At 47.2% G+C, this 12,820-nt stretch overlaps 1 protein-coding gene across 3 annotated transcripts in view; it reads right to left on the bottom strand.

The window, feature by feature from the left end:
- Window positions 1-12,820, bottom strand: part of RLF (RLF zinc finger) — a 117,427-nt gene that overhangs the window by 40,354 nt on the left and 64,253 nt on the right. For 2 of the 3 annotated variants that reach the window (XM_039511425.1, XM_039511426.1), the window contains exon 6: window positions 9,210-9,346. In XM_039511425.1, the coding sequence (XP_039367359.1) occupies window positions 9,210-9,346 (137 nt within the window). Of the gene's footprint in view, window positions 1-8,105; window positions 8,487-9,209; window positions 9,347-12,820 lie in introns of those variants that run through there. The other variant, XM_039511427.1, reaches the window with a different exon arrangement.

The raw sequence follows: 12,820 nt of genomic DNA, 5'->3' as shown, positions 1-12,820 counted from the left end.
GCGTCATCTCTCGACTGTTGGACCAGGGTGTAGTGCGAGGTGAAAGTATGGACGGACGACCAGGTCGCCGCTCGGCATATCTCTTGTATTGGTACTTGCGCCAGAAAGGCAGCGGAGGACGCCTGGGCCCTGGTAGAGTGGGAGATGAGATGGCCCAAGGGGACATTAGCCAAGTTATAGCAGGTGCGTATGCACTCTGTGAGCCACGAGGAGATTCGCTGCGATGAGACAGGAAGGCCTCTCATCCGGTCAGCAATCGCCACAAACAGTTGCGGGGATTTGCGGAACGGTCTTGTCCGATCAACATAGAAAGCCAATGCCCTGCGAACATCGAGGGAGTGAAGTCGTTGCTCTCGCGGGGATGCGTGAGGCTTTGGAAAGAAAACTGGAAGGAAGATGTCCTGGTTATTGTGGAACGCGGACACTACCTTCGGGAGAAATGCCGGATGTGGTCATAGCTGCACCTTGTCCTTATGAAAAACGGTGTATGGTGGGTCCACCATGAGCGCCTTGAACTCAGAGACCCGTCTGGCTGATGTGATAGCCACTAGAAAAACCGTTTTCCAAGACAGGTACAGCAAGGAGCAGGTGGCCAGCGGCTCAAATGGTGGGGACATGAGCCTGCTGAGGACGAGATTAAGGTCCCAGGTGGGAATCGGGTGGCGCACCTGGGGGTAGAGACGATCAAGGCCCTTCCTGAAACGAGTAGTCAGCGGGTGAGAGAACAGCGTATACCCTCCCTCACCGGGGTGGAAAGCAGAGATAGCCGCTAAGTGAACCTTGATAGAGGACAGTGCAAGGCCTTGCTGTTTCAGCAACCAGAGATAGTCAAGGTCCATTGGAAGCGGGAGCTCCGAAGGAATAGCGTTGTGCGCTTGAGCCCAGCAAGTGAAGCGCTTCCACTTGGCCACGTAGGTAGATCGAGTGGAAGGCTTTCTACTGCTCAATAAAACGTGCTGCACGGGAGCAGAGCAGCGCAATTCCGACTGGTCTAGCCACTCGGAAGCCACGCCGTGAGGTGGAGGGACGGCAGGTCTGGGTGACAGAGAGCGCCGTGATCTTGTGTTATAAGATCTGGGTGAAGCGGTAGAGGAATTGGGCTGGCTACCGACAGACGGAGCAGCGTGGTGAACAATGTTGCCTGGGCCACGCTGGCGCAATTAAGATGAGACGTGCCTTGTCCCGTCGGAGCTTCAGCAGGACCTTGTGTATGAGGGGAAACGGAGGAAAGGCGTAGAACAGGTGACGAGTCCATGGAAGGAGAAACGCGTCTGACAGAGAGCCCGGTGCTAGGCCTTGAAAGGAGCAAAACTCCTGGCATTTGCGGTTCAATCGGGATGCAAACAGGTCTACATGGGGAAATCCCCACTGTTGGAAAATGGCATGAGCGATGTCTGCTCTCAACGACCACTCGTGGCAGAGAAAGGACCTGCTCAGGCGATCGGCGATGGTGTTCTTGACACCAGGGAGGAACGATGCCACTAGATGTATCGAGTGGGCTATGCAGAATTCCCACAGTAGCATCGCCTTGTCAGAGGGGGGAAGAACGGGTCCCACCTTGCTTGTTGATATAGTACATTGCCGTTGTGTTGTCCGTAAAGACCAAGACACAACGGCCGTGGAGGCGAGTTTGGAACGCCTGGCATGCCAGGCGCACTGCCCGGAGCTCCCTGACGTTGATGTGCATGCTCAATTCCTGCAGTGACCAAAGGCCTTGAGCACGAAAAGAGCGCCGAGATGGGCTCCCCATCCAAGAGACGAGGCGTCCATTGTCAGGGACAGGGTAGGATGAGGAGCCTGGAATGGGACCCCCGCACATATGTGGGAAGGGGTCAGCCACCAATCCAAGGATTGAAGGACCCCCGCTGGAATGGTGAGTAGGGTATCCAGAGGATCCCTGTGTGGGCAGTATCTGGAGTGGAGCCATAGCTGAAGCGGGCGGAGGCGGAGCCTGGCAAACAGAGTGACATGCGTGCAAGCCGCCATATGACCGAGGAGGCAGAGACAAGCATGGGCCGAGGACATCTGAGAGGCCTGAAGGGCGTGGATTAGCCGCGTAAGGGCCTGGAACCGGAGCTGCGGTAGATAGGCTCTGGCTAGGGATGAGTCCAGGGTCGCGCCAATAAAATCCAACCTCTGAGTTGGAACTAAGGTGGACTTCTCTATATTGAGAACTAGGCCTAGGCGCGTGAATAAGTCCTTGATCCCTGCGACATGTTGCTGGACCGTGGCCTGCGAGTCCCCCCTGATGAGCCAGTCGTCCAGGTAGGGAAAAACGGAGATGCCACGCCGACGGAGGTGGGCGGCGACAACGGCCATGCACTTCGTGAACAGCCTTGGGGCCGTGGAGAGGCCGAAGGGGAGTACCGCAAACTGGAAGTGTAGGTGAGCGATTGTGAAGCAGAGGAAGCGTCTGTGTGGTGGGAAGATAGCGATGTGAAAATAAGCGTCCTTCATATCGAGGGCGGCATACCAGTCTCCCGGATCCAAAGAAGGGATAATGGTCCCGAGGGATACCATGCGGAACTTCACCTTCAGCATGTATGCGTTGAGGTTTCGCAGGTCGAGGATGGGTCGAAGACCTCCTTTGGACTTGGGGATCAAAAAATAACGGGAATAAAACCCCTTGCCCCGTTCCGTGTCCAGAACCTTCTCGACCGCTCCGATGGCTAGGAGTGAGTGCACCTCTTGTAAGAGGAGATGCTCGTGAGAGGGGTCCCTGAAGAGGGACCGGGAAGGAGGGTGGGAAGGTGGGGGTGAAATGAATTGGAGTTGGTAACCACCTTCCACAGTGCGTAGGACCCAGGCATCGGTGGTCAGCCGGGCCCACGCTGGGAGGAAATAGGAAAGGCGGTTGGAAAAAGGCAGGGAGGAATTTGGAGAAAGAGCTGGTATGCCGTCCCCGGGCGCATCTTCAAAAAGATGGTTTAGGCCCCGGTGGTTTCGAGGGGGTTCGCCCTTGGGACGGTTGGTTGCCAGGCTGTCGTCTACGTCCCCCGCGACCCCGTCACTGACCAGAGTCTTGCCTGTAGCGAGGCATATAGTAAGGGTGGTTAAACTGGGGGCGGAACGGACGCCTCTGGGTAGCCGGGGTATGCATCCCCAAAGTACGGATGATAACCCTGTTGTCCTTTAGATTTTGAAGTCTGGAGTCCGTCTTTTCCGAGAAGAGCGCCTTTGAATCAAAAAGGAAGGTCCTGAATGGTGTATTGAACCTCAGGAGGGAGCGTCGAACTCTGGAGCCAAGAGATCCGGCGCATGGTAACGCCCGAGGCTACAGTACATGCCCCCGAGTCAGCTGCGTCTAAGGCGGTAAGAAGGAACTGAGGGTCGGGTGGGTCGGCTGAGGTATATATGCGGTGCCATTATGGCGCCACTCCAGGGGGCGCTCAGCCGACCCACTGGGGTTGCTAGGGTAAAAGTCTTCCGACGAACGTGCACGCAGCCCGCACACACCTAACTGGAATGGATATGAGCAATCACTCGAAGAAGAACCTGTGGAGATGATCTCCAAAACCCACTTGTCCGTAGTGACTGACTCCCAGGCTTGACTGAAGCAGCGAAGGTGGTCGCCAAAGGGAGGAAGACTGGTAAATCGGTGCAGCTGAAGAGGATGAGGATGGCAAGTCAAACCCTCGACCAACCCATCAAAATTGCTGCTTGGAGGTGAATAGGTGCAAGACGGGAGGCTGAGAAGAGGATGGTTTCCTTCTCTGAAATCTCTGGTCTTCTCTGATGTGGCTCATATGACCTCTGGGAGATAAGGAATTGGGATCTCTGGTCTGTTTCACACTTGCTGAGTTCTCTCATTTAGGTCAGAGTTTAGATATCAAGAAAACATAAGGTCACTCTAGAACCTTTCAATGTTTGCAGAGACGCGTCTGTGCTATTTGCAAGCAACTTTGACCCATCCCCTACTGTACCTTCCTGCACTTGTCAGAAGCAGTGCAAAGGCTTGGGGGAGTCAGGGTAATGGAGGAGCTAAGGGAGAGGGAAGGAGCCAAAGAGTGATCCTGGAGGGTGTTGGGTGTGAGGTTATTCTGGAGGGTGTGGGGGGATTGTTAGGGTGTTCGGAAGCCTCCCCCATGCAGACCCTGGCTGACCTCAAGCCTCTCCCTTCAGTCAGGCATGTCTGCCCCTGTCCCCACACCTCTCATTCCCATGGGTCTCTTCAGACCCCCATCCCCATGCTCAATGCTATCACCCCACTAGCTCCTAAGCCCATGCTGCAGTGTGTCGTCCCCCCACTAGCCATTCTGAACCCCAGTCTGTGACCCCACCAGCAGCCCTGTATGCTCCACACTTTCCTAACCTGGCTCCGTGGGCAGGGTGCTGTGATTAACTTCTACTCCTGGGGGAAATTTGCAGCACTGGGCATAGAATTTTGTATTTTCCTGAATAAAATATATTTTGCCTTAAAAGTGCTGCCGTTCTACCTTTTGCCCACCAGAGGTCGCTGTAGCACTAGAACAGCCAGCCTGAATGCAGCTGGCTGGTAGGCAAAAGGCAGAACTGCAGCAATTAAGCAAAATGTTTTTTATGCAGGAAAATACAAAATTACGTAGGAGAGGAATGCTGCACATCCACAGATGCACACAATTTCCCCAGGAGTAGGAAATGAAGAGGAGATGTTGGCCATGGGGGAGATCCCTTCATCAGCTCTAGCTTCCCTTGTCTTGAAGGATTCCTGTGGAGCATCAGGTCTCTGGAGGGAGTAGGTGATGCTGGTTGCTTGTCTCTATGGTGGGGGGCACTTGATTTCTTGGAAAATTATTGGCGATAAGCTGCCCATTGAGGAGGTGCATACAGTATAGGAGGCAGCACCCAAGGGTGCTCATACCAGCAAGGGGTTGGTGGTAATCGTAGGCCACGAACAGTTGGCGCCTTCACAGGAGGATTCTGGGAAGGGACCTCCGAAGGAGTGAGGAGGAGAGCCCAGAACTGACACTTGAATCCTCTTCCTCATGTTCACTCAGGAAAGGTGGGGCACCTGGAGAGATCTACGGTGAACGGTGATTGGTACAAAGGCTGAAGTCTGCACTGAGGTAGCCATGCTGAGGGTTCCGCAGGCTTTGGGCGCTTAGAGGGAAGCATGATTGCTGATGGCACCAAAATGTGGTTGAAGCCCAAGTCGGTTTCTTTGGTACCGAGGAAGCATAGAAAGAGCTCTTCTTGCTGCCTTGACCCAATATTATTAATGGTCTCTCCAGGCTCGTGGCTTTCCTGCCTTGTGGTCTAACCATACCCTGGGTACCTCAGGAAGTGGAAGCCTCAACAGCAACTGATTGAAGAGCCAGAGGTGCCAGGTTAGCTGAGAAAACTGATATTCTTGGCTTTTTAGAAGTAGGATCTCTACCAGGTGAGCCCAGAGAATGTTCTTTTGAGGGCTTATGAGAGGAGTCCTGTCTCTTCCTCTTAGATGCCACAGAACTGTAGGGCTCTGAAGGAGCAGACTTGCAGGAAGGGTCCCCTTGGCCTAGGTTGAGACCGGATGTAGAGTGCTCTCCATCATGAGGAGATGAAGCTAGCTCTCTCTATTTTTTTCTGGCTCTTGATTTCAGTGGCAGAGAAAAGTTGCACGTCTGACCAACGTGTGATTCCACAAGGAAACAGAAACTGTGGGAGTGTCTGTCACTGACCAGGATCGCCTCCCAGCAAGACAGATGGTGCTTAAAGCCAGGAGAACTGGGCATTACCGCACAGTAAGAAGTAGTAGTAACTATCTAATAAGTAAAAAAGTAATAAGCCACCAAGACCAGACGGTATTCACCCAAGAGTTCTGAAGGAACTCAATTTGAAATTGCAGGACTACTAACTGAAGTCTGTAATCTATCATTCAAATCAGCTTCTGTACCAAATAACTGGAGGATAGCTAATGTGATGCCAATTTTTTAAAAAGGGCTCCAGAGGTGACCCCGGCAATTACAGGCTGGTAAGCCTGACTTCAGTACCAGGCAAACTGGTTGAAACTATAGTAAAGAACAAAATTATCAGACACATAGATTAACAGGATTTGTTGGGGAATAGTCAATATGTTTTTTGTAAAGGGGAATCATGCCTCACCAATCTACTAGAATTCTTTGGGGGGGTCAACAAGCATGTGGACAAGGAGGAATCAGAAAGCTTTTGACAAAGTCCCTAATCAAAGTAAGCAGTCATGGGATAAGAGGGAAGGTTCTCTCATGGATTAGTAACTAGTTAAAAGATAGGAAACAATGGTAGGAATAAATGGTCAGTTTTCAGAATGGAGAGAGGTAAATAGTGGTGTTCCCCAGAGGTCTGTTCTGGGACCAGTCCTATTTAACATCTTCATAAATGATCTGAAAAAAGGGGTAAACAGTGAGGTGGCAAAATTTATAGATGATACAAAACTACGCAAGATAGTTAAGTACCAGGCAGACTGCGAAGAGCTAAAAAAGGATCTCTCAAAACTGGGTGACTGGGCAACAAAATGGCAGATGAAATTCAATGTTTATAAATGCAAAGTAATGCACATTGGAAAACATAATCTCAACTATACATATAAAATGATGGGGTCTAAATTAGCTATTACCACTCAAGAAAGAGATCTTGGAGTCACTGTGGATAATTCTCTGAAAACATCCACTCAATATGCAGCAGCAGTCAAAAAAGCAAACAGAATGTTGGGAATCATTAAGAAAGGGATAGATAAGACGACAGAAAATACCATATTGCCTCTATATAAATCCATGGTATGCCCACATCTTGAATACTGCATGCAGATGTGGTTGCCCCATTTCAAAAAAAAGATATATTGGAATTGGGAAAGGTTCAGAAAAGGGCAACAAAAATGATTAGGGGTATGGAACGGCTGCCATATGAGAAGAGATTAATAAAACTGGGACTTTTCAGCTTGGAAAGAGACAACTAAGGGGGGGGGATATGATAGAGGTCTATAAAATCATGACTGGTGTGGAGAAAGTAAATAAGGAAGTGTTATTTACTCCTCCTCATAACACAAGAACTAGGGGCCACCAAATGAAATTAATAGGCAGCAGGTTTAAAAGAAACAAAAGGAAGTATTTTTTCACACAACACAGTTAACCTGTGGAACTCCTTCCTTGCCAGAGGATGTTGTGAAGGCCAAGATTATAACACGGTTTAAAAAAAGAACTAGATAAATTCATGGAGGACAGGTCCATCAATGGCTATTAGCCAGGATGGGCAGGGATGGTGTGTCTAGCCTCTGTTTGCCAGAAGCTGGGAATGAGGGACAGGGAATGGATCACTTGATTACCTATTCTGTTCATTCCCTCTGGGGCACCTGGCATTGGCCATAGTTGGAAGACAGGATGCTGAGCTGGATGGACCTTTGGTCTGACCCAGTATGGCCGCTCTTATGTTTGTATCTAAAATATTATGTAGAGAAAATGAAAAGATGCCCAATGCAGAATTTTACAGAAATTAATGTGCATGCAGAATTTCCTCCCCCCGCCCACAGAAATGGGTTGCAGAGATATTGGCCACCACTAGGGGCTGCTGAACCCGGTAGAGCTCAGCTCAAAAATAGAAGACAAAGCCGGGGGAGGGAACTGGAGGGTTCCCAGCACATCCTGAAGGAAGGAGGCGGTGGCACACAGGAAGCTACATTCAAGCCTGGGACCCAGCATCAGGCTATTTCTCCCTCTGGATCCCTGGGCTCTGGGAGGTAGAGGGTGACAGTATCTGGAGGAGGGGGAGAGGAGGGAGAAGAACGGCACAGCTGGGCTCTGGGGGGAGGAGGTGAGTGTGTCTGGTGGCCTTGCAGCTTGCATCTGGGAGGGAAGGTGGTGAGAGTGTCTGCCCCCCCCCCCCCCCAGCTGGGCTCTGGGGGTATAGGAGGCAGAGAAAGAGAAACTGGGTTGTTGTGGGGGTTTCTTTAATTCTACTCCGGGGGGGGGGGAAGAGAGAGAGAGAGAGAGAGAGAGAGAGAGAGTGAGTGAGTGTGTGTGGTGTTACATACTTGCTGACAGGTATTTTGAAATAAAATACCAAAATAATTGAAACTGGCATGATTAGAGAATCTTATTTTGACAAATAAAATACGCAGAATTTTGCAATATTGTGTGCAGGATTTTTATTATTTGACGCAGAAATCCCCCACGAGTAAGCTATCTATCTATAGAAAACGAACACTAACACTACTACTACTACTACTATCATTATGAGAGGAAAAACAGCACTTCCTTTCTTCTATCCAAACAGATCAGACTTTGAACAGAGATCTGCTACACCTTAGCCAAGGTTCCTGGACCATAGCTATGGGTTTATTCAGCAAGAGTCTGAGCAGCTTCTCTGCACTGCTTCTGCCACATTCCCACTGAGTTATGTAAGGGTGCACTTCTACCCGAATTAGACATGCAGATCTGATGTTAGGATTGGAAGAGTATTTTTTAATCACTGTTCAGTTAAGAATGCCTAGTCCCAGCATTCTGGGGATTGTAATGCTTTCCAAATTTTCATCAGTGGGAATGTAAAGAGGTCACCTGAAAGAAAAAGAGGTTTCTTACAAAAACTAAGTTCTTCAGGGGCGTTCCCCCTGCACATTCTCTCTACTCAACCCACTTTCACTTGTTCCATATCTACCTTTGGCTCTGGGGTTCAATGGAAGAAACTGAAGCACTTGAGTTACATGCCTCTTATAACCTTGGTCCCTTAATGTTCAGTGTCAAGACCAGGTACCTGTGCAGTTTATCCAATATTTCTGTGATCCTAGGGTGCTGGTCATGAAACCCAATAGCATGAATGTGCAGAAGCAACAACCCCAAGAACTCCAGTTAGTTACCCATAGATAACCTCTTTTTCATAGAAAAATGTATATTTTTATGAACTGAACCAACTTATTCTGGTTAGTAGCTCAGCTACTTGACTTTTTACTGCCTCTAGAATTCTCAAATGAATGTCATCAAGTTCTGGAGATTTAATTTCTCAAGGAGGTACCATAATCTCTTTTTCGATACCTATCTGACAATGCCTCACCCTGACAGATTGAAAAAGTGTGATTTCAGATAGGTCACTTTAGCTCTCCTTAACACAACAATGAACAGTTTGCATATACTGTAGAAAAGCTAATTTAACATCCGGTTTTAGTCTAGTCATCACTTTATCTTTTTTTATATGAAAAATGGCATTTAAAATTCATGTTAAACTGTTTGTTGCACTTTTCATAAACCATACATGAGAAACACACACACATTTTTATTACTTACCAAGAGCAATACACGGTTGCAGTTTGAAGTTGCTGGGTGAGGTATGTTGTACAAAGAATAAACGCAGTGTTATCTTGCCCCTCAGATTCCAAATTACATATGATCTCTAGTACTTCTTTGCAATCCACTTTTGCAATCTAACAAAAACAATGTTATCATGTCAAAAAGAACAAAGTTTCTTCAGGGATTTTTTTTTGCAAAATCTTCTAAATGATGTATGTTAACAGACTGTATTTAATATTATTTTTTCTACTTGCAAATATTCCTATCTTCTTTTAGACATGTGAAATTCAAGGTTTAACGAAAACCAAGAATAACTACTCCAGGAGTAAGCCAGTCTCATAACCTTTCTTCCTCTCTTTTATGTTCTCCAATGGTCATCTGTTTATCCTTCCCCACATTTCCTGATATTTTAATTCTCTTTAATAGATTTTGGCAAGACACCCTTTGTTGCACTACTGCCAATGGGTTTAAGCTAAAGTACCACTTCAGTTGTGTACCAGACATGTCAAACCCACGGAAAAAAAAATATGCAGAATTTGGGCTTGGTTTTGGCTTAACTGCCTTGTGAGTTGTTTGTTGGCTAGTTTTTTGGCTAGTAGCTTGTTGCTGCTTTTATTTTTAAATCGGCTCCCAGCAAGCAGGGGCAAAAGGGGGAGAGAGTCAGGGGGGCACAGCGGGCCTACCACAGTCCTAGACTGCACAGCGGAGGGATCTAGTCACAGAGTGTTGGGGTTCTTAGAGATTGGCTTGTTTTTGCCTTGTTTTGAAATGGAATTAGCTTGATTTTTGGCTTTTTGTTAAAAGTCAGGGTGCTTATTTACCGTGTGAAAGTTGGCAACTGTGTTGTGTACATTTCTTTAATTTTACTGTGTATCAGGATCAGATTAAAAAACAATACCCTATTTAAGATCTACCAACAATCTAGGTAGTCAGATGTTTAAAAATGAGCACTAGTGAAATAGCTCCAATATCGCCTATTAATCACCAATATTAGCCATCTGACACAAACACTACAGAATCATAGAAATGCAGCACTAGAGGGGACCTTGAGAGATCATCTAGTCCTGACCCCTACACTTAAGGCAAGACTATGTCCTGAAAGCTATTTATCTAATCCGTTCTTAAGTACCTCCAGTGATGGAGATTCCACAATCTTCCTAGGCAATTTGTTCCACTGCTTAACTACCGTGACAGTTAGGGATTTTTTCTGATGTCCAGCCTAAACCTTCTTCACTGCAATTTAAGCCCATTGCAACTTGTTTTATCCTCAGAAGTTAGCGACAACAATTTTCTCCCTCCTCCTTGTAACAACCTTTTATATACACCTCTACCTCAAAATAACGCTACCTGATATAACACGAATTTGGATATAATGCGGTAAAGCAGCACTCTGGGGGAGGCGGAGGGCTGCGAACTCCAGTGGATCAAAGCAAGTTCGAGATAACACGGTTTCACCTATAACGCGGTAAGATTTCTTGGCTCCTGAGGACAGCATTATATCAAGGTAGAGGTGTATTTGAAAAATGTTATGTCCTCCCTCAGTCTTCTATTTGCCAGATTAAACAAACCCATTTTTTTCAATCTTTCCTCATAGGTCATGTTTCCTAGACCTTTAATCATTTTTGTTGCTCTTCTCTGGATTTTCTCCAATTTGTCCTCCTCTTTCCCGAAATGTGGCACTCAGAACTGGATACAATACTCCAGTTGCGGCTTTATCAGTGCAGAGTAGAGTGAAAGAATAACTTCCTGTGTTCTGCTTACAACACTCTTGCTGATACTTTTGCAACAGTGTTACACTTTGACTCATTCAGCTTGTGATCTCATTAATGATCTGGATGATGGAATGGACTGCACCCTCGGCAAGTCTGCGGATGACACTAAGCTGGGGGAGAGGTAGATACGCGCTCTTGTTGCCAAGAAGGCCAACAGAATATTGGGCTGGATTAGTAGGAGCGTTGCCAGCAAATCGAGGGAAGTGATTATTCCCCTCTATTTGGCACTGGTGAGGCCACATCTAGAGTACTCCATCCAGTTTTGGGCCCCCCAGTACAGAAAGAATGTGCATAAATTGGAGCGGAGCCAGCGGAGGGCAACATAAATCCTTAGGGGGCTGGGGCACATGACTTAGGAGGAGGAAAGGCTGAGGGAACTGGTCTTATTTAGTCCACAGAAGAGTGAGGGGGGATTTGATAGCAGCCTTCAACTACCTGAAAGGGGTTCCAAAGAGGATGGAGCTAGGCTGTTCTCAGTGGTGGCAGATGACAGAACAAGGAGTGATGGTCTGAAGTTGCAGTGGGGGGGAGGTCTAGATTGGATATTAGGAAAAACTATTTTACTAGGGTGGGTTACCTAGGGAGGTGGTGGTGGAATCTCCATCCTTAGAGGTTTTTAAGGCCTGGCTTGACAAAGCCCTAGCTGGGATGATTTAGTTGGGGTTGGTCCTGCTTGGAGCAGGGAGTTGGACTAGATGACTTCCTGAGGTCTCTTCCAACCCTAATCTTCTATGATCCGTTATATTCCCCAGATCCCTTTTCACAGTCATTTCCTATTCTGTATGTGTGCAATTGACAGTCCTTCCTGAGTGGAGTACTTTGCATTAGTCCTTATTGAATTTCACCCTATCTGCTTCAGATGATTTCTCCAGTTTGTCCAGATCATTCTGAATTGCAATCCTATTCTCCCTAGAATCATAGAATCTCAGGGTTGGAAGGGACCTCAGGAGGTCATCTAGTCCAACCCCATGCTCAAAGCAGGACCAATCCCCTGACAGATTTTTTCCCCAAATCCCTAAATGGCCCCCTCAAGGACTGAACTCACAACCCTGGGTTTAGCAGGCCAATGCTCAAACCACTAAGCAAGCTATCCTTCCCACCTCCCTCCAAAGCATTTGCAACCCCTCCCCACTTGGTACTGTCCGTAAACTTTATAAATGTACTCTCTATGCAATTATCTAAATCTGTGAGGAAGATACTGAACAAAACTGGTTGCAGGTCCAACCCCTGTGGGACCCCACTCAATATATCCTTCTAGCTTGACTGTGAACCATTATGGAGATTAATGTGGTAATTCAGAACTATTTTTTTCTGCAGACTTGGGAAGACAGAAGCACTTGGTTCAAATTACAGGATTTCTTCATAACCATAAGGACTATCAATTTAAGAAGTGACCAAAATTTAACTGTGGGATGCCATTTTTTTGTCTCACAATGAAACTGCACACTATTAGCAAAGATATTCTTCCAATCACCAGTACTGCAAAGTCAACCCAAATTTTGAGAGGTTTCAGAGTAGCAGCTGTGTTAGTCTGTATCTATAAAAAGGAGTACTTGTGGCACCTTAGAAACTAAGAAATTTATCTGAGCATAAGCTTATGCTCAAATAAATTTGTCAGTCTCTAAGGTGCCACAAGTACTCCAGTTCTTTTTGCAAATTTTGAGAGTCAATGCTGCATTCTTTCTACCTTGTGAGTAATCACTAGAAATATACATTCTCCGGAATAAATTATGCCCTCTGACATCTTTGAAAGACACAGTTGTGCAGGTGTCCATGACTGGAACAATTCAATTGATAACTCAAGATGGAACAGAATCCATCTCCATCTCTCTAGCA

The sequence above is a fragment of the Mauremys reevesii genome, linkage group 23 (assembly GCF_016161935.1).
Source record: "Mauremys reevesii isolate NIE-2019 linkage group 23, ASM1616193v1, whole genome shotgun sequence".
NCBI lineage: Eukaryota > Metazoa > Chordata > Testudines > Geoemydidae > Mauremys > Mauremys reevesii.
This window is presented reverse-complemented; position numbering and strand designations above follow the sequence as displayed.